The following is a 21,489-nucleotide window of genomic DNA, read 5'->3' as shown; positions in this document are numbered from 1 at the left end:
TATGATCAGATGCTTTTCTTATGCTTTCTATAAAAACATGCTTGCCGTTTTCTCATTTTTGTTGTGTTTATTTTATTACTGAGAGGAAAGCGTGCAGCATATTATATTCATCTAAACCAGTGTTTCCCAACCACTGTGCTGAGGCACACTAGTGTGCGTGACAGGATGTCAAGTGTGCTGTGGAAAATTACCAAATGCCAAAAAATAAATAAAATAAAATAAATGCTATATGCCACAGTTATTGTCGCTTTAAGGCAGAAACCTAGGCTGCATCTGAAAATCTTGGCAGACTTGTTGCCTCGCTGCCTTATCAGGAGGCAATAGACCTTTTTCACGTTTCCGGGTTTCTCAGAAGTGGAAGTCGTCATAGTTGGGTAAAATTCTATAGCAGTGAATGAGAGAATACATTAATTTTTTGTGTTTCCATTTGCTCAAATAGCAAAAGAAAAACTCCCCAATAGTGTTTTCACAACTTTCAAAAAGAGGAAAAAAATAGAGAGCGATTGATAATGGCAGTCAGAAGAGAGAAAGATTTCATTTTTACTGTCACTTCCATAGCCGCTGTATTAGAAACACCCTCACAGCAGCGTTAACTAGATTTTTGTAATTTGATGCAAAGGTAATATAACACTGAGTATAGTGTTATAAATGTACCTACGTTTTTTTTTTTTAAAAAGAAAATATAATTTGTTTTGCAGGATTTACGATATTGATGACCGTTAAAACGCGTCATCACAGTCTTTGAAAAGGATCTATGACTTGTAAGGCAACGTTTGTGCACGAAGGCACCTCATGAAACTGATTTCGGACATACTTCTGAGGCAGCATAACAGTTTATATGCGTAAATTTCCTATAAATTTACGCCTATATGCAGATTTTAAAAGAGCTCGTAACTCCATTGGATCCTCAAACTGTCAATCAAACCTCATAACGCCTCGTCTCTATCGTGAATGAACAAACCTCGCAATTGACCCTTCGCCGGGAGTTTGATTGACAAGCGATCTAACCAATCAGAACGCCGAATGTGCCATTTTGTCCGACAAAGCAGTCAGGAGTTAAACTCAAAAAAATGTTGTGTATTAACGTCTTTCCGCGTTTGAAACAACATTCCTTCTCATGTTCATTCATGTTTATTTGATGCTATAAATTAACTAGTAGGAAGAGATGATCGGTTTACGAGCCTCTTGAGCTGAGGCGCTACAGCGATCTATCACGACAAATTAGTCTATAATTTTCAAAAGTTGTAGTGTGTGCATGTTTGAGATTTGTGAAAAAACAGATTTCATAATTGGTTAGGATTTAAAAACTGAGTTTTCACAATCCAAACAACATCCATCCATTTCGGTTGGGCACTTGACAATTCCACTTCGTTTTCCTATAAATAAGTACAAAGGTCTAAAATATTATTATAAAATATTAAATTATTATTATAAAAATCTGTGGTGGTAATTTCTTAATTTTTGTCAAGGAATCTTTTTCATCCACTGAGAGAAAAAAAGTAAAAAAAAAAAATTTAAAAAAAAAAGTGTTATTTTTATATAATCATTTAGTACAGTTAACTGCAGAACAACTTATTATGTCGGTGTGAAATAAACAGTTCTGGAAATGTAGAAATTAAAGTTCAAGTTGTAATTCCCTCCCCCGTACCCCCAAAAAAGGAAAAAAGTCTGATGGTGCCTCATTGACTACTTTGCTAATATAAAATAATAGCATTTATGCCTCATTCTATGATATGAAGCCACATCAGATCACAAAAGGAAGTTATTTCAAACACATTTGAATGACGCTATAAGTGAGTTTGGAGTAAAAACATGTCATTTATTCTGCCCTTATAGCACGTGACTGTGCTCCATTAGACAGATAGTGAACATTTAGAATAAAGTCCCAAGGCGTACTTTTCTTGGTTATTATTCTTTACTGTAAAACTGCAAATACAGAAAATAAAATATGTAAATAAACATTACAGGCAGTTAAATCGCTTGCTACAAACATCTATAACTTGACTAAATTTGTAAATTACTTACAGTCAAATGTTTTCCAAGAATAAACTGTTAAAAGATCGCATATATGAGCTGTGCTGCGTCATCTTTGTCTCTCTCTCGTTTCTGCCCGTTCTAGAACATGCGCACTTCAGCGCTATCAGATCGCGATTTCAAAATAAAAGTCCCGGGGGAAATAATTAACAATATATACAAATAAAATATTAAAATAATACAGGAAAAATACAATTTTGATTTCTAAGAGCAACACACTCCCCCGCATGGTATAATGAAATTATGCCACTATTTACTGACATTTAACTTTGTCTTGCGTTTAACTTTCAGAAAGTCTCTACGATTCCTGAGAAAAGAGAACAACTAGTTCTGAGATTGGTCTCAGAAAGAATTTAGTGGTTCCTTGGTCAACAATTTTCAGTTCTACTTTACGAACCATTTTGTCTGCACTTGGAAAGGTTTTTACAACAAGTCCAACAGGCCAGTTATTCCTTGGTACCTGACTTTCTTTCAAAAGCACGACATCACCAGTTTTTACATTTGGTTTCTCATCAATCCACTTTTTGCGATTCTGCAGTGTTGACAAATAGTCCCTTCGCCACCTTTTCCAAAAGGTATCGGCGAGACATTGCACTTGTTTCCATTGTTTTGTATGGAGATCACTTGTATCAAATTCTCCCTCAGGAGCTAAAACTGCATTTAGTTTCTGTGTCAACAACAATGCTGGAGTGAGTATTTCAGGTGCGTCTGGGTCCGTTGACACTGGTACTAAAGGCCTTGCGTTGATGATTGCCATAACTTCCATCATTAGAGTTGACAAAACCTCATGTGTGAGGCGTGTGGGTTTTTGAATCAGTATACCATTCAGAATTCGTCTAGTAACTCCAATGAGTCTCTCCCAAGATCCCCCCATGTGTGAAGCATGGGGTGGATTGAATATCCATGTGCATCCTGAGTCGCTGAGATAGTTATTTAACTCAGGGTCATTCACATTGATTTTCAACTCTTTGCAGGCACCTATGAAGTTTGTACCTCTATCAGATCGAAGTATTTTTGCTGGGCCACGGATGGAGAAAAATCGCCGCAATGCATTGATGAAACTTGACGTAGACATAGATTCAATCAGCTCGATATGCACTGCTCTGACAGACAGGCACACAAAAATCACTGCCCAGCGCTTTGAATCTGCACTGCCACCTCTTGTACGACGTGTGACTACGCTCCATGGGCCAAACACGTCGATGCCCACGTTAGTAAAAGGTGGTTCAGTAGACAGTCTATCTGCCGGCAAACTTGCCATCTTTTGAGTCTGCAATCTTCCTCTTAACTTGCGGCAGATAACACAGTTGTGAATGATGTTGGAAACGAGACGTTTGCTCCCTATTATCCAAAATCCGGCAGCTCTAATGGCTCCATCAGTAAAATGGCGTCCCTGGTGTGCTACTTGGTTGTGATAGTGTCTTACCAGGAGGGTGGCAATATGATGTTTCTGTGGAATAATGAGAGGATGCTTTTCTCTTTGAGACAGGTCTGATAAAGATATGCGACCTCCAACTCTCAGCAAACCATCATCAATTACTGGATTTAATTTTTGGAGGAGACTTTGCTTTGGAAGGACTACTCTATTTTCAAGGCACTCAAACTCTTCCATAAATGTTTCGCGTTGCACACAGCGTATGATTGTATTCGTGGCTTGTGTCAACTCACTTGGGCTAAAGGGTTTGTTGCAGTAATGCCAACCTTTGCAATGAGCCTCATTTGTTTTTCCACAACAGGATCTTGCAATATGGATTAGTCGAGCTATTGACTTACAGAGAGTCTTCCAGTTAGAGAACCTCTCAAATCTATGAGAGCTTAACTGAGCTGCAGAAATCTTTGTTGCCAGGACTGAAATGTCAGGTCGAATTTCAGCATCAGGTTCCACCAATTCAAAAGTCTCAGCCGATTCTTGGGCATTGCTCTGGAGTAGAAATTGTGGTCCAGAAAACCAACATGTGTACTGCAAACGTTCTGCTGATACAGCTCTGGTGGCAAGGTCTGCTGGGTTGTTGTTGGTATTCACATAACACCACTGTCCAGGATGTGTTGATTTCCTTATCCGAGCTACCCTATTTGCTACATATACATAAAATCTCTTGGTGACATTATAGATATATCCTAAGACTATCCTGCTATCCGTGAAGAACCTGACTGAGTCTATTTCCTCATCAATCTCATCCCTGATAATTTCATACATTTCTACTGCTAGCACAGCCGCACACAATTCCAGGCGAGGCATGGTGTGAGCTGGACGAGGGGCTAACTTTGCTTTCCCTAAGACAAACCCAACTTGACATTGGTTATCAGCGTCAATTACCCTAAGGTAAGCCACTGCTCCTATTGCAACTGTGGAGGCATCCGAAAAGAAGCATAATTCCTTCCTTTGTGTGGCAGACAGTGGAACAGGTACATACGGTCTCTTAATCTGCAAATTTTCCAACGTCTTTAGAGAACATCTCCATTCGTTCCACTCTGCTTGTCTTTCAGTTGAAAGAGGTGCATCCCAGTCACTTTGTTCAGAAGAAAGTTCTCTGAGCAAAGCTTTTCCTTGGACTACAACCGGAGCAAGAAATCCAAGTGGGTCGTATAGACTATTCACTGTGGATAAAACACCCCTTTTCGTAAATGGCTTCTCTTCTTGATTCACTTGGAAGTTAAAGCTATCAGTCTCCAGGTTCCAAGAGAGACCCAGGCTGTGTTGGACAGGCAAATCATCAACTCCTAGGTCTAAGTCCTTCAAGTCTTTGGCATGATCCTCTTTGGGAAATGCTTCCATAACTGTTTTGCTATTAGATGCAATTTTGTGTAATCTAAGATTTGACTCTGCAAGCATTTTTTGTGTGTTTCTAAAGAGATCAATGGCTTCCTCAGGAGTGGAAACTGAAGTCAGTCCATCGTCAACATAAAAATTTCTCACCACAAAGTGCTTTGCATCAGAGCCATGATCGTTTTCTCCTTGCAGAGCAGCACATCGCATGCAGTAAATTGCCACAGCAGGTGAAGGACTGTTTCCAAATACATGGACTTTCATCCTGTACTCAGTTATCCTTTTGTCTAGGTTGTTGTCTTCATACCACAAAAACCGTAAATAATCTCTGTGGTCTTCACTTACAACAAAACAATAAAACATCTGCTGTACATCCGCTGTCACTGCAATGCTCTCTTTGCGGAACCTCATAAGAACCCCAAGGAGTGTGTTGTTTAAATCAGGCCCACTGAGTAATACCTTGTTAAGTGACATGCCTTCAAACTCTGCACTCGAGTCAAACACAACCCTGATTTGATCAGGTTTTTGCGGGTGGTACACACCAAACATAGGAAGGTACCAGCTCTCTTTTTCTTTGTCTATAGAAGGAGCATTCTCTGCGTGGTCATTGTCAAAAAGTTTTTGCATGAACTCAATGAACTGATCTTTCATCTTAGGTTTTTTATCTAGAGTTCTGCGCAGTGATATGAGGCGTTTCATAGCCTGATCTCTGTTATTTGGCAATCGAGACCTTGGAGAGCGAAAAGGTAATGGTGCAACCCAGCTATTTGCAGAATCTTGGAAGACATCACGGCCCATGATTTCTAGAAAAGTTTTGTCTTCCACAGAAAGACCAGGTTTGTCATCGTCTTGCGTTGTTTGGAACACTGCACAGCCTAAGTTATCGGTTGTTTTCCTTAAACTTGATTTCCCATTGTTATCTGGTAACATGTAGTGTTGCTTTGGTGTTCCATCTACACATTCCTTCACCTGAATCTGTTTTGGACAAGGAGTGAGATATGATGTGCGACCGTTACTGAGCACATGTGTTCGATAGACATTCACACTCAAAGGGCGATGCGCTGTTCCCAAGCATACCTCCCCAACTATCACCCATCCGAGATCCAGTCGCTGAGCATATGGAGCATCATTGGGTCCATTTATTTGCTCTCTAACTTTGTGCAGCCTCAGAATGTCTCTTCCTAAAAGTAAGAGAATAGGAGCATCGGGATCAACTGCAGGGATTTGATTTGCAACTGGCCTTAAGTGCAGATAATGCTGAGCAACCTCTGGAGAGGGAATCTCTGTTCTATCATCCGGCAGCATATCACACTCGATTAAGGTTGGCAGTGAGAGTTTTGTTCGTCCGTCTATCGACTCTATCATAAAGTTGATGGCTCTCCGTCCAGAAGTCTGATTTACCCCAGCACAGGTCTTAATAGTGTATGGGGAAAAGCTGGCTTTGATCTCGAAAAGATTAAAAAACTCTGTCTTGGCTAAAGATCTGTTACTTTGTTCATCCAAGACAGCATAAACCCGGACTGCTTTCTCTCTTTTGCCAGCAGGATACACTGTCACCAGACAAATTTTAGAACATGATCTTGCATGACTGGACTCACCACATATCTCTGTGCATTTTGAAGTAACTGAGGTGAGTGAGCTATCAGTCTGCTCCCCGCATTGTTCTTTCTCCTTGACAGGCTTTTCTGAAATCAAGACTGTTGAATCTGGGTGCAAAGCCACAACATGTCGTTCGCTGTTACATTCAGAGCATCTGATTGAAGTTCTGCAATTTTTCGCAATGTGTTTGGTAGAGTCACAGCATCTGAAGCAGATATGATTTTCTTTTAGAAAGGATTTGCGCTCCTCTATTGATTTCTCTCTAAAGGCTCTACACTTTTTGAGAGGGTGAGGTTTGCGGTGAATAGGACATAGTCGATCAGGGCTTTCAATTCGTTTCTGAGGCTGGTTATACTGCTGGTCTAACGTCTGAGATAGCACCTCTGTTCGATGTACAGATATAGCACTCTTTCCGCTGAATTTGTTAGGTTCGGCTCTGCTTGATGCTAATTGATTACTAGAGGTGGAAAATGTGAAACTGGGATCATTCCTTATCTTAGCTTGAGTTCTCACAAATTGTGAGAAAAAGACAAAGGGTGGGAATGCTACTTGATGGTCCTCCTTATATTTGGACCCCTGAACTATCCACTTGTCTTGGAGGCTTGTGGGCAATTTCTCCACTATTGGATTAACCCCACGTGGAGTATCAAGATAGGCAAGACCCGGAAGGTACCCATCAGCCTTTGCACACTCCAGTTCATGAAGAATATCTCCTAACTCTCTCAATTTTTGGTTGTCCTTGTTTGACAATTTCGGTAGATTCTCAATTTTCTTTAGAAGTGCGTTTTCAATCACTTCAGGTGCTCCATAGCACTCCTCTAAGCGCTGCCAAGCCATACTAATTGCTGCTGTTGCATTAAGAACATGCACAGATCTTATTCTTTTTACTTGTTCAGAGGAATCTTTTCCTAGCCACTTCACCATCAAATCCAACTCCTCTCTGGCTGTTAGATTCAGATCATTAGTTGAGTTAACAAAAGAAGCTTTCCATGCCCAATAGTTCTCTGGGCAATCATCAAATTTCAGAAGACCAGAGCTGACCATTTCACGTCTAATCAGATATTTAGTTAGATCTGATGGAACTTGTGTCTCTGGTACATATTGTGAAGAATGATGAAATGATGTTCGTTTCACATCATTCTCATTTTTTGTTTCTTTCTTTACAGCACCATTCTTTTGGCTTAAGAGACGCTGATGATCTATATCTGCACTAGGTGGCGCCAGCAGGGTATAATCAACACCAGCCACAACTGAAGTCAATGGTGGCTTAACTTTGGTTTCTACGGGCTCATCATTGAATGGGTGTTCTGTGAAAGATTCTCTTGAGTGCTGTTGTACATACTCACAGGTCCGCTGAGCAACATTGACTGGCTGCATGTCAGGAACTGATTTTACATGAAGTTTGCCACTTTCAAGCTCTTCCTCTTCTTCCTCATATGCTGCTGCTTCAGCTGAAGCGACTGCTGCTGCACGTTCCACTTGTAAGATGTGTAGACTTGCCTCCAAGTCTGCTTTTTGTTTCAACATACTTGCTTCAAGTTCCGCTTTTTGTTTTATCATATTTGCTTCTTTTTCTGCATAGGCAATTTGAGCGCGTGCTGCAACTGCTTTTGCTCGGGCTCTCATGGCTGCTGAGCTTGTGCTTGATCTTTTTGATGATGACCTGGAAGATCGAGATCGTATTTCAATCTGCTGAAGAGGCTCTGTGAACGTCTTTATATGCTCCCCTTCCTCAGTTGGTTGATAGCTTGCTCCTTGTTGTTGCTCCATTGTGCGTTGCACTTTATCTTCAGGGGGAGGAACTGTCTTAGAAGACCGCAGTATCATGAGCTGTTCATGCAGTGATCTTGTTAAGCTTATTCCGCTGTGATGTTGACTTTTTACTATTCTGCCCTTATAGCACGTGACTGTGCTCCATTAGACAGATAGTGAACATTTAGAATAAAGTCCCAAGGCGTACTTTTCTTGGTTATTATTCTTTACTGTAAAACTGCAAATACAGAAAATAAAATATGTAAATAAACATTACAGGCAGTTAAATCGCTTGCTACAAACATCTATAACTTGACTAAATTTGTAAATTACTTACAGTCAAATGTTTTCCAAGAATAAACTGTTAAAAGATCGCATATATGAGCTGTGCTGCGTCATCTTTGTCTCTCTCTCGTTTCTGCCCGTTCTAGAACATGCGCACTTCAGCGCTATCAGATCGCGATTTCAAAATAAAAGTCCCGGGGGAAATAATTAACAATATATACAAATAAAATATTAAAATAATACAGGAAAAATACAATTTTGATTTCTAAGAGCAACACATCATTAACCCTTTAATGTATGAATTTATTGAATCACAAAGTAATATTTTTTTTAATGTTTGTTTTTACTTTTAAATGTTTATTTTATTTTTTATTTCATAATCGTACTAAGACACATCTTGATTTCAGTTTAATTTCGGATATCGTGCAGTGAAGTCAATGTTTATATGCGAATAAAAGCCTAAATTCAATCTGTTCATCATATAAAGAGATAGTGTCTCTTCAGAAATTTTGACTAAACTGCACAATTCATAAGGATTAGTTTTACGATCTCTTTCTGAACTTATTTTTTTATGATCTCAAACTCATTGACAGTTGCGTGGACTGTCAATGGAGCGACAGTAATCTCAGAATTCATTTAAAATATCTTCATTTGTGTTTCGAAGATGAATAAAAGTCTTTACGGGTTTGGAACGATATGAGGGTGAGTAAATGATGATGATTTTTTTTTTGTTTCATTTTTGGGTGAACTAACCATTTAAGGGTGTCCATCTTTTCCGGTATCTTGAGGATGTGGACAACAAAGTTGCATGAGCATATAGTGCGATCAGATGTTCAGAACAGAGCATAGACTCGGCATGAAGCCTTTTCTTTCATAGTGTGTGAAATATGAAGCATTTGCTGCAGATAAGCTGATGATTCACCACTAAGTGTTGATAATGTTATTCCTCCATCTTCCTCCATCCCCTCCCCCCGTCATTGCCTCTCAGAGCTCAGTTCAGTGCTGTGTGTAGGTGTACATGTGTGGGTGAGCCCATATTCATTTCATGTTTGCATTTCAGCTTTTTCACTGGCAGGTACAAAGAAGCCAAATTGTGAAATAATTAATAGTGTTTGCCCATGTTACACTGATTGATAGAAATGTATGCCACGACACAAAGGTACAAGCATAATTGCTTAAGACATATGCAAAACACATTGTTAAAAAAAGCCTTTGTGCTAAAGACGCTATCATACACTACAGTAAATTTGTTAAATGTTCTCAAACCTTAAGACAGATTATTGTTAAACATACTGTCCTATTTTTTTGATTCCCAATATGCTTTAAACACAGTACATGTAAATTCTCCATTGATTTGATCAGGAAGCATTGCATAAGTTCTATTGAATCACAGATTGAAAGCTCTCGTAAGAAATGGCGTTTATAAAAAAACGGATAATGAAACAGGCTCCTCTCTGTTCCTGTAGCTGATATGAAGGATTTGTTGATGCAAATCATGATGTACAATAGTACAGACGTGCTGCAGCTCTGGAGGCTACAGAAAGATTCACAACCTTGAATTTTCACACCATTTACACCCCCAAGCACTGCTTTCATCCACTCACCCACTCACTCGCTCCATGGCTCGCTCTCTTTCTGACTCTAGCTTTTTCCTTTTTCCTCTTCCATACTGTAATTATTATTCTATTATTCAAATTTATCTTTGAGATCATGACTTTAAATTTCTCCTGAATATTAACAATCGTCTTAGTGCGCAAAGATATTTTTGTCAAATGTATTTATCACTGTGACATTTCTGGGAAGTGCACATACTGCTGAAACAGCTCTCACTAATAATGTTCACACCGCATGCCAAAGTGCCCACTTCCCATTTCTTTTGTGAGGTTGTTCACATGACCTTTTAAATGTGGCACATATCAGGATGAACAGGTGACACTTCTATACTGACCTGTGTGCACGACATCCTACCCTGACATGTTGGCATAGCCTCAACTAATTTAGGAATATAATTTAATCTTAACACTTTCTATTAGAAATTCATTAACATTAATTAATGCACTAGGTATCATACCACTTTTTTTCAGAGCATTTATTAATGTAGTGATAATTCATATTATAATACATCAAGTTTCAAAATGATAAGAAATATGTTAATTATACCTAATGCATTAACCTTGATGAACCTTGTTGTAAAGTGTTATTTATTATATCACATTTTATTTTTTATAAAAGAATATTTAAAAAAATTATATAAAGAAACATTTTTACATTTGAAAATGTCCACTGTCTCTGTGCAGAGCATCACAACATTCGAGGAGTATTAATGTACAACAATGTATACAAGTAAAGATGTTAGATAAAAAACAATTGCATAAATTCTATCATATATTTCTGTGCCACAGGAAATAAGTGGGGAGGGTTAGGCCACATTTAACAGCTGTTTTGATGAAGCCTTGTTTTTCTTTTTCATTTGTGTGTGTATGTTTGTATTTTCCTCAGGATTCTGGCCACTGCTGGTTCTCATATGAATATTCCGGTGGATCTGAGAACCCTGAGGGCTGTGCGTGTGTTAAGACCCCTCAAACTAGTCTCTGGTATCCCCAGTAAGTTACTCATCCTATTTCCATTACATATAATAATCAAAAACAAGGGTGCTCACACTTGGTCCTGGAGGGCCACTGTCCTGCAGAGTTAAGCTCCAACTTGCCTCAATACATAGCCTGTAAATTTCTAACAAAGCCATCTGAAGGCAAGCCTGCAACCTTAGCCAAAAAAAAGCGCAATGCCTGCTAACACTGCGGTATGCAGTTTTTTTAATGGATGTCAATGGAGGAGATGCTTCACTATGCTGAATAAACCACTTTTGTGAGGAAATAGTTTATCATTTAAAGAATCGACAGCCCATCGAATAATCTGTTTGCTGTTAAACATTGGTTTTAGATCTATTTTTAGAGTTTACACCAAGAAAAAAAAAATTGCAAAATTGACACGACAAGTATGATTCAATTTATGGCACTTCTCATTCATTTTTATGGTATCCACAAACATTGATTGACTCGCACAACTCAATGACATCAAGGCTGTAATGTAATTGGTTATCAAGGCATACGTGATCCAAGTTAGTCATTATGCTTTGTCCAATGGTACAGCCACGGACCCTTGTATCTCTCAATAATAAGACAATCTCTGTTTCTAATAGAAAGACCTTGACTAGCTGGTTTAGGTGTGTTTAATTAGGGGTTGGAGCTAAACTCTGCAGGACAGTGGCCCTCCAGGAGCAGGATTGGACACCCCTGAACAAAATCAATGTCATCTTGTCACTGTAGACACATATATAACACGATAGTTGGTATTAAGAGTAAAACCACTTGTTGGAATTAAGTACTTTGTATTAATCCAGATTAATTCCACCAGGTTTACAGATAGTTCTGAAGTCCATTATGAAAGCGATGGTGCCCCTGCTGCAGATTGGTCTTCTGCTGTTCTTTGCCATCCTGATGTTCGCTATCATCGGTCTGGAGTTTTACAGTGGCAAATTACACCACACTTGCCTGCCCTCTCCAGATATACTAGGTATGGAGAAGGTTTTGATCTTTAACTCAAATAAAAAAAACAGGAATGCAGTATATTTGTAATATGGAAAATGCAGTACAGCTGCCATGCAGTATGCAATTTGAAATCTGCCATCTTTGATCTTGGGTACCCAGTTCTGCGGACAGGTTTTTGAATGGTGCGTTCAAGTCCTCCTGGGAAGTTGAGTTGAATATTAGTAATTACAATATCATGTGTTAAAGTCACTTTGGTTGGAGTAAAATGGCCATGTACCTTTTTTACAAAAAAATCAGGAAGATTTTTTTAACTCTACTTCTAAATAATTATGAATAAAGAATGTGCATCAGGTGTGTTTTTGCCTTTTTTCCCCTATGTTTTTACTCAACTTTTGAAGGTGCCATATGATTATATGTACATAGATATGCATATATATCAGACACCCAGCTGGGGGTAATCAGTCCTCAGCTTGTGTCCAAGTAGCGCATTACACCATGGATCACCCCTCTTGATCCACAGCCACATTGAAGCTTTTTCTGCAGCTTCTATGATGTCCTTGGTGTCTCTTTCCAGCAACCCTCTAATACCAAGACGACTGAGAGTCCAATGTAGAGACTGTCCTGCAAAGCCCCTGCAGCCCACCTCAGTGGGCTTGCACTAGGCCCTCCATCCATGCCTCCATACATTCCTCTGCCAGTTCGAGATACTTGGCCCTCTTGTGCTTGGCCTCCTCTATACAGTCTTCCCAGGGGACAGTAATGCTGCGTTCCAGGCAGGTTTTTGAGCCCGTAAGTCACGACTTCAATTCACGACTCACGACTTTGTAGCGTTCCAAGAAAGTCACGCCAAACTGCATAAAAGTGTAAACAAACCAGCATGGCGGACTGTACGGGGCTTATGCTCTTTAACAATTATTTGTATCGCCAAAGGTGCTTACTCCTTGCTTATTTGAGGGAAACAGAGGAGGAAAATGGCGCATAAGGCAAGAGAAGCTGTTATACCTTTTATTTGACGTTATTTTACCGTGCACTTGCATAAACACCGCATCCGTAGGGGCTGCCATTGTTGTTTTGCGGGCTATGTGATGTCAGAACCCGCAACTGGGAGTACATCGATCTAGTACGAGTTCACGGGTGGGAAGTCACGGGTTTGACTGCTTTTCCAGTGCACTTTCACGGGTAGAAGGTTGGAAAAACATGGGTTACGGGTTGCCTGGAACGCGGCATGAGTTCCAACATGACCACTTGCTTGGAACAGTCAAATGTTAAGACCAAATCTGGACTGAGTGCCATCCTTTTAATGTTTTCCGGAAACTTCAGCTGCTTCCTTGGGTCATCCTTCAGCTGCCAATCGCGAGCTGAGGCTAGCAGCCAAGTTGAGGCTCTGGGCTCCGCTTGAGGTTTCTTTCCCACCCTGACAAAAGCCATGTTGAATTTTTACCAATGAATATTGGCCGAGAACTTAGCCCCAAAAAAGATAATTTAAAATCGTTATGGTAAATGAGCATTGGATACTATAGAAATACAAAAATTAGTTTTTTATTATTATTTATTATTGAACATAATCCTATCACTTAGGCTACATGGCCATTTTATATTATTATTGAACATAACCCTGTACCTTAGGCTACAATGGTCATAAGTTAAGAGAAACACAGTTAAACTGACCTCAATTCCTCTTATCAACCAGTTGCTAAGACAAACTAACTTGTTTAATTGCCTGAGTTTAAAGATGCCCTCTTATTTTGGACAATGTTGCCAGCCAGTGAGAAAAGTCTTTTGCATAGTACAGAGGTTGCAGGGGTGACCAGATATTTGCAGGCTAAGGGCTCGTTCACACAGAACACGTTTTTGCTTTGAAAAATGTGAGACGTGGGCAGTGAAATGGGGAAAAATACAAGGTCTCGATGCATTCACACTTACATATAAGTCAGATAAGTAAATGGTATTCGTATATTGCGTGCTGTCCGAGGAGAGGGCTCCAAGCTCGGTACTGGCCCAAACCCAGAGTACTCCCCCCATATTCTAGTTAGGAAGATAACCCAGGCGAGTGTGAGATGGGGTAGTGGAGGGATGCTGTCGAGGAGCATAGGTGAGCCTACTGCTTATTTATGTAGTCCTCCACTCATGCTGATTGGGTAGACATGTTGATTACTGATTGCTGTCTGCTGATTAGAATGACATGATGATTTGTTAGATCATTTGAAAATACTCCTCCCGAACTTTGTTAATAAAACATCATCAAGTTGGACTGATTTTAACTTGAGCGCCGCATTTTTAGAACACCGCGTCATGTGCAAGACATGAGCGCAATGGTCATACATGTCCATCTAGTGTGTGTTTACATAGAAAAACAATGGAAACAATGAGTAGTGCATTGGAATGGAAAAACGCATTCTGTGTGAATGACCCCTTAGGAAGAGAGTTTAACATGGGCCCCTGAATGTTGTTGACCACCACTGTTGAGGACACTTATCCATCTCAATACTGGGCTCAGCTCATTTTCCTCCTGATTCGGTGTCTGAATCCAGCAAGAGTATTATCACAGGGTTGTGAAATACCTGTGCTGGGTCCTGCTTCTTCTAGCATCTTCTCAAGACAGGACAACACCTGTTCCCTCTCTCCTCTTGATAGGCACTACAAGTCCTTAAAAAGTGGGTCAAGAGCTGAAGCCAGTTTCAGCCATTCATGTAAGCTTGCCACTCAGCAAGTTCTTTCTTGAAGGCAGCATTACCTTACCACACACAGTAGGCTGGATCCTCATCAGAGACCTTCATTAAAATGGCAAAATGCAGGCAGCACCACAGAGCAAGAGATATAAACCTCACCCCAAGGAGTTCAGTCAAATTCCTGAAGTGTAAGATAAATAAATATGAACAATAATTGAAATTCAGTATAAAGTTTAGGCAAGACAAATTTATTTATATTAATTTATAAAGGATGATTTAAAATCCTTTACATTTTGTAGAGTTCATTTCATGGAATTTTTAAAGACTTTTTTTATTGCCATGGGCACCTTTGTCTTGCTCAGTAACAGCATGATCTTAGGCATGATTTTCTGTGGAACAAAAGTATATTGTGTGACACAAATACATTTGAATCAACAAACAAACAAATGCAATTAAAAATAATGCAATAATTTGTGGCACTGAGAAAGGTGGGTCTGCAGCTTGTGCAGTTTGTCCCACTCAGCTGCAGTCAGCATGGTCTAACCTGTGTTTCTGTTGGACTAAAGTAGGTTTAACAGCCTCTTGGTTCCTTAAGCCAAATACAGTTTTAGAGTGTTTTGCAAAAATAGATTGTAAAAACCGGATGTAGTTTTACCATAAATTTTCTCACCGTTAAAAAATAGCCACAGAAGCTAGCATGGTGTTAAATAAAAAACAAACAAACAAACTTTGTTCATTAAGAGACAGGTAATCATAGCAAGCGACAAGTTCCACATTGTTGAAACATCTTTTATTAGTTGTTCTCTCTGTCGTCCAAATGCTGCTTGCTGCTGATGTAGTTCCTCTGTATTTGCAGGGCTGTGCTTAAAATGTCCTACAATTTTGTGACACTTTGTCAATGCATCAACAAACCCACTGTCAGAGAGGCAAACAATGCTGGTCCTCTGCCATATGTGTTTGACATTGCATGTGATCATACAGAAGTTTTCTTGCTGCAGCAACCATGTTTTGAGCTCTGTATCTTCCGATGGTGGATGCCCCACTCCTCAGCCTCTGTTTGGCACATGCATCAGAATAGTGCCACGTGACTGTCTTCAGTACTGTTAATGCGAAGGACTGAAGTTTCCAGTCATGATTGATGAAGTGTGTAGTGACACCTAGAGTTGTGATTACTGACCGAAGTCCAATGATCTCCAGTCAGGGCAACATATTTAGCTTGAGCTAATACGTCCTCTTCTATTTTTGGAAGTACTGTATGGTGTTTTGTAGGTTGTATTGTAGGACGTAATTTGAAATGCTTTAATTAACCCCTATTGTCTTCCACAGTATTAACATGTTGCATTTGTTTGTTTTTCCGATGTAGACTTACTACATTTGTACTGCAATTACATTTGTACTGTAATTGTACAATACTATCATATATTTTGCATGATACTTTTTATTGTAAATGAAAAATGGCATCAGTACAGACCCTATATTTATTGCATCTGCCATATTTTCTCACGGTCATGCCCCCAACTCGAAATCTTAGGCTTTAAAGAAAGTTCAGAGTTTCCCACTTGTAATTATGACTTTGTAGTGTGGTTCATTTGTTTAACTTATTAAAATGATCTTTCCGACATGACTTGAACGCACCATAAGCCAGTCACCTAAATCTAACCATGTGACTTGCCAAGTGACTTAACACTTAAAGGGTTAGTTCACCCAAAAATGAATATTCTGTCATTTATTATTTACCCTCATGCCGTTCCACACCCGTAATACCTTTGTTAATCTTCGTAACACAAATTAAGATATTTTTGTTGAAATCCGATGGCTCTGTGAGGCCTGCATAGCCAGCAATGACATTTCCTCTCTCAAGATCCATAAAGGTGCTAATAGGGCTGGGCAATATATCGCATGTGATTGTCACGCGCATTTCGTCAGTAAAGCCGGTTCCCTGATTACCGCTAAATCGCCATCACCTGCTTTCAAATGGAGCGGCATTTAATAGACAGAGCTGTAGTTCACTGACAAAGCCACGCAATATTGCGTTCATTATCGAAGGCGATTCATCTGCGATATGAACGCGATATTGCGTGGCTTGTCAGTGAACTACGGTTCTGTCTATTAAATGTCACTACATTTGAAAGCAGGTGATGGCGATTTAGCGGTAATCAGGGAACTGGCTTTACTGACGAAATGCGCGTGACAATCGCATGCGATATATCGCCCAGCCCTAGGTGCTAAAAACATATCTAAATCAGTTCATGTGAGTATAGTGGTTCAATATTAATATTATAAAACGACGAGAATATTTCAGGAAGCTTCAGAGCATAATGAATCAGTGTGCTGAATCAGCTGTTTGGAGCGCCAAAGTCACGTGATTTCAGCAGTTTGGCGGTTTGACATGCTATCCGAATCATGATTCAATTTTTCATTATGCTCTGAAGCTTCCTGAAGCAGTGTTTTGAAATCAGCCATCACTAAATAAGTCATTATTTTGTTTTTTTGGCGCACCAAAAATATTCTCGTCGCGTTATAATATTAATATTGAACCACTGTACTCACATCAACTGATTTAAATATGTTTTTAGTACATTAATGGATCCTGAGAGAGGAAATGTCATTGCTGGATATGGAGGCCTCACTGAGTCATCGGATTTCAACAAAAATATCTTAATTTGCAGTCTGAAGATTAACGAAGGTCTTACGGGTGTGGAACGGCATGAGGGTGAGTAATAAATGACAGAATTTTACATTTTTGGGTGAACTAACCCTTTAAGGGCCTCTGGAAAATTATATCATGACAGCTGTGATGGCTGAAAGCACCAGCAGAATGCTCACAATCCCAAGCCCTTCATTAGTGTCTATCCTGAGTTGTGACATCAAAGGCAGCAGATAAGGAAATATTTAGATCTATTTCACACTCCAAAAAAAAAAAGAAGAAAAAAAAAAAAAAAAAAAAAGAGAACCAGTATGAGTACAAAATTGTATGTATTAACAATCTTATTTTAATGAAAATACACAGATATTTCTGAATGGCCATCAATGGAGAAAGATGCCAGCAGAGACTAACAAGGCCATGCTAAACAGCTAAATGTTTCACTGTGATTGAGGTGAAATCTAGGGTGTTTCTCAAATGGAAAGCTGTGCCCTAGTAAGGCTGCAAAATTAGGCTTCCACGTCACCAAGCTCCTTCGAAGGCAGTCTCTAGGCATCTTTGGAAGGCAGCCTTTGCTTTGTGCTCTTCATTCAGTGCATGTTAAAAGATGCATCAAGTGTATCCTTCATTTCCTCCAGTCACCCACAATCATCTGAACACATTCCAATCCATGAAAAGGAATTTACAGAAAATGAGTCGGAATTGAGCTCATCACATTTTATTATTACATGCAAGACAACACTATGTTATACACTATGTTTTCTTTTGTTTAACTGTAAATGAATTGCATATGTAAACCACTGGGAGACCAAAGCCTTGTTCACTGTATTGCATTCAGTGCTAGGGAAAGTTACTTTTTACAATATTCTGTCACTCTCTTAAAAAAAGTAACTAATTGCATTACTTAGTTACTTTTTATGGAAAGTAATGTTATGTTAGTTTTGGGGTTATTTTTTCTCACCTGGGCTGGGCTGGCTTGATTGTTTTATTTTTTGCTAATGTAAAGGCCCTTTCACACCAAAAGTGAATGAGCTTCAGGCTGAAAGAAATCCAAATTCACACCTGTACAATAGAGGGCGCAGCTCAATGAGAAAAGAAAAAGAAAGTTAGGACGCAAGAAAAGAAAGTTCAACACTCTTACATCAGTAATAATTAAAAAAAAGAGAAAAAAAATTAAACACAAATGTGATGTTTAACTATATGATTGAATTGGATCATTGGGGGTCAGCAGAAAAGACATTGGTTAATAAAGTGAGATTAAATACATAAAGTATATTTATATTATTTAACTTATTTAATTATTGCAGGTTTGCATAATATTCTGAGTTTGCATTTCACTGTTTTTATTCATTTTGAGGAATATTGAATCTGTTTTTGTGCAAGTGAGATGAGTAAATTCATGGTCATATTTAGTCTAGAACTACAAAAACCATCAAGTTTACACACAGCGCACACACACAGGAGAGCTGTCAGTCTCACTCCACCACTCACCCCTCCCTTTTGAAGCACATAGAATAGCTACGGTGGCCGACACAGGACAAAGATGTTGTCGTCTGAAACTGCAGAGAGTAGCCAATCAAGCAATGCGGTTTCTTCTTACTTCTAACAAAGAACGGTCTTTGCTTCTAATAAAGCAGATGACTACTACTACTATTACTAGCCAAGAAGAACAACAACATAGTGACAAAACGCGCTCATGTTTTTTGTCCGTTTAGGGCTACTGTAGAAATATGCCACTGCAAAATAGAGACTTCCATGTAAGGGGACCCACAGTGTATCTAGATAGATATGGTTCGTTCTAAGGTAATAAAAACATAACGGTTCATTATGGAAGGTCTTTATACACCACTGAAAACATATTATTATGTATATTATATATTGTTTTGTATTGTTAAACATATTATGTATATTGTATTGCATTTCTGTCAATAGATCATCCTAAGTATTTCACATTGGACCTTTAATACAAAGATTTGTAATATAAAGTATTTTTCCCAAATTCATTTTAATTGTATTTTTAACTGTGATCGCAGGGGTGGAAACTTTTTTGTCTTTGCCATGCCATGCCATTAGTCTCATTCTACCATTTAATGCTGAGAACTGTAGTATAGAAGCCTCAGAAGGACTGGTCTATTAAAGGGTTAGTTCACCCAAAAATTAAATTTCTGTCATTAAGTACTCACCCTCATGTTGTCCCAAACCTGTAAGACCTTTGTTCATCTTCAAAACACAAATTAAGATCTTTTTGATGAAATCTGAGGGTTTCTGAACCAGACATAGGCAGCAACATCATTGCACCTTTCAAGGCCCAGAAAGGTACTAAAGACATCGTTAAAATAGTCCATGTGACTACAGCTTGAAGCAACGAGAATACTTTTTGGAAAAAAGACACTGTTGAATAATGTCATTGTTTTTGTTTTGTTTTCTTGACGCTTCATAACATTAAGGTTGAACCACTGTAGTCAAATTGACTATTTTAATGATGTCTTTATTACCTTTCTGGGCCTTGAAAGGTACAATAACGTTGCTCATATGTGTGGTTCAGAAACTTAAAAATATTTTAATTTGTATTCCAAAAATAAATGAAGGTCTTTCATATTTGGAGTGACATGAGGGTGAGTATTAATGACAGAACTTTCATTTTTGGGTGAACTAACCCATTAAAGGGTGCTGCTTCACTAGGATGCAGCATTCCATTTGAGAAACATCACTAAATGTCATAGCAGACACTACCCCTGTCAGTCTAGGAGGATGGAATCCTACACAATTCTAAGGGCCAGATTTACTAACAGCTTGCGCCTGTGCAAACCCTCTTTTGGTGTAAAAAACTACTGTTGGGATTTACTAAAGACATGCAGTGCAAAATTAGCACTGAAAAGGCATGGACTGAGTTGTTTTTGTTGCTGACCTTATTGCATATGCATTTGTAGGAGTTTCCCTTTCAAACACAAAATTTATAGGAGGAGAGTATTTAAATGAATCACGCAACGCGATTTACTAATGTTTGCGCTTGTCAATTCACTGGTATTTGTGCCATTATTTATACCGCTAATATACCGCTTTCACTAATATAAATTGTGTTCAGCTATGTTTGATAAAAAAATATATATAGATAAGATCTGCAATCTTTTGATTCACTATAATTGTGTAGTCATTGAATGCATCATATAATATTCCTGTCACCGTTCTTTCAGATAATGAGACGGTGGACTCTTCTGAGGTTGAGTTTGCTTGTGGAGTGAGGAAGTGCCCTGATAAATACACCTGCACTGGCTCTTGGATTGGGCCCAATGATGGCATCACTCAGTTTGATAACATCTTGTTTGCAGTACTAACAGTTTTTCAGTGTATTACCATGGAGGGATGGACTGCCGTCCTGTACAATGTGAGTTCATACAAATTTATTGTTGACTGATTGGATTTATATTTACATTGATAGAATACCCATCATTTATCTTTATGCATCCTCATTAACCTATGCCAACTTAACAAATGAAGCTGCAGTGCCTGCAGTGATTTGACGGCATCATATATATTCAGTCTCTTTTTACAGACTGACTTATTTATACAGGATTTTGCTCCTTTAAAGGATTAGTTCACCCAAAAATGAAATTTCTGTCATTAATTACTCACCCTCATGTCATTCCAAACCCATAAGACCTTTGCTCATCTTCAGAACACAAATTAAAATATTTTTTGATGAAATCCGAGAGCTTTCTGACCTCCCTATAGACAGCAACGTCATAACCAATTTCAAGGCCCAGAAAGGTAGTAAAGACATCGTTAAATTAGTCCATGTGACTGCAGTGGTTCAACCTTAGTGTTATAATACTTTTTGTGTGCTGAAACAAAACAAAAATAACGACTTCAACAGTTTCTTCTCTTCCCCGTCAGTCTCCTATGCTGTTCACGTTGTAAACACAGTGCGGCGCTTCCTGGTTCTACGCCAGAATGCTGGCTCATTATTGCACACACATGCATTGTGGTGCTCACGTGTACAGCGTCAGCCAATCAGGAAGCTCTCAGATTTCATCAACAATATCTTAATTTGTGTTCCGAAGATGAACAAAGGTCTTATGGGTTTGAAATGACATGAGGGTGAGTAATTAATGACAGAAATTTCATTTTTGGGTGAATTAACGCTTTAAGGAAAAAACAATAAAATTGGAGGTGAAATCATTCTGTAAATGT

The 21,489-nt window shown here is 38.9% G+C and overlaps 2 protein-coding genes across 3 annotated transcripts in view; one reads left to right on the top strand and one right to left on the bottom strand.

The window, feature by feature from the left end:
• The window catches only part of LOC125250165 (voltage-dependent R-type calcium channel subunit alpha-1E-like), a 59,145-nt gene extending 38,218 nt beyond the window's left edge, over window positions 1-20,927 (top strand). Inside the window, exons 4-6 of the mRNA XM_048162587.1 lie at window positions 10,937-11,040; window positions 11,852-12,010; window positions 20,493-20,927. Of these exons, the coding sequence (XP_048018544.1) occupies window positions 10,937-11,040; window positions 11,852-12,010; window positions 20,493-20,713 (484 nt within the window). The 3' untranslated portion in view covers window positions 20,714-20,927. The remainder of the gene's footprint in view (window positions 1-10,936; window positions 11,041-11,851; window positions 12,011-20,492) is intronic.
• Window positions 1,597-8,708, bottom strand: LOC125250159. 2 transcript variants are annotated; one of them, XR_007180737.1, is made up of 3 exons: window positions 8,490-8,708; window positions 2,026-8,390; window positions 1,597-1,926 (listed from the first exon to the last, which is right to left on the bottom strand). XR_007180737.1 is itself a non-coding variant. In XM_048162577.1 (2 exons), the coding sequence occupies exon 2, from the start codon at window positions 8,225-8,227 to the stop codon at window positions 2,333-2,335; it is 5,895 nt and encodes a 1,964-aa protein (XP_048018534.1). In that variant the 5' UTR covers window positions 8,228-8,390; window positions 8,490-8,708; the 3' UTR covers window positions 1,597-2,332. The 2 variants fall into 2 exon arrangements, 1 of the variants encoding a protein (XP_048018534.1); XM_048162577.1 differs by having other exon boundaries at window positions 1,597-8,390.
• Window positions 20,928-21,489: the final 562 nt, after the last annotated feature.

This window comes from Megalobrama amblycephala, linkage group LG17, assembly GCF_018812025.1.
Source record: "Megalobrama amblycephala isolate DHTTF-2021 linkage group LG17, ASM1881202v1, whole genome shotgun sequence".
Lineage (NCBI taxonomy): Eukaryota > Metazoa > Chordata > Actinopteri > Cypriniformes > Xenocyprididae > Megalobrama > Megalobrama amblycephala.
Note: the sequence above shows the minus strand (reverse complement) of the source record. Positions and strands in the feature narration are given on the sequence as shown.

Excerpts from the sequence above, each read along its gene's own strand:
- LOC125250159 (XM_048162577.1), bottom strand. The coding sequence starts at position 8,227 with ATGATACTGCGGTCTTCTAAGACAGTTCCTCCCCCTGAAGATAAAGTG.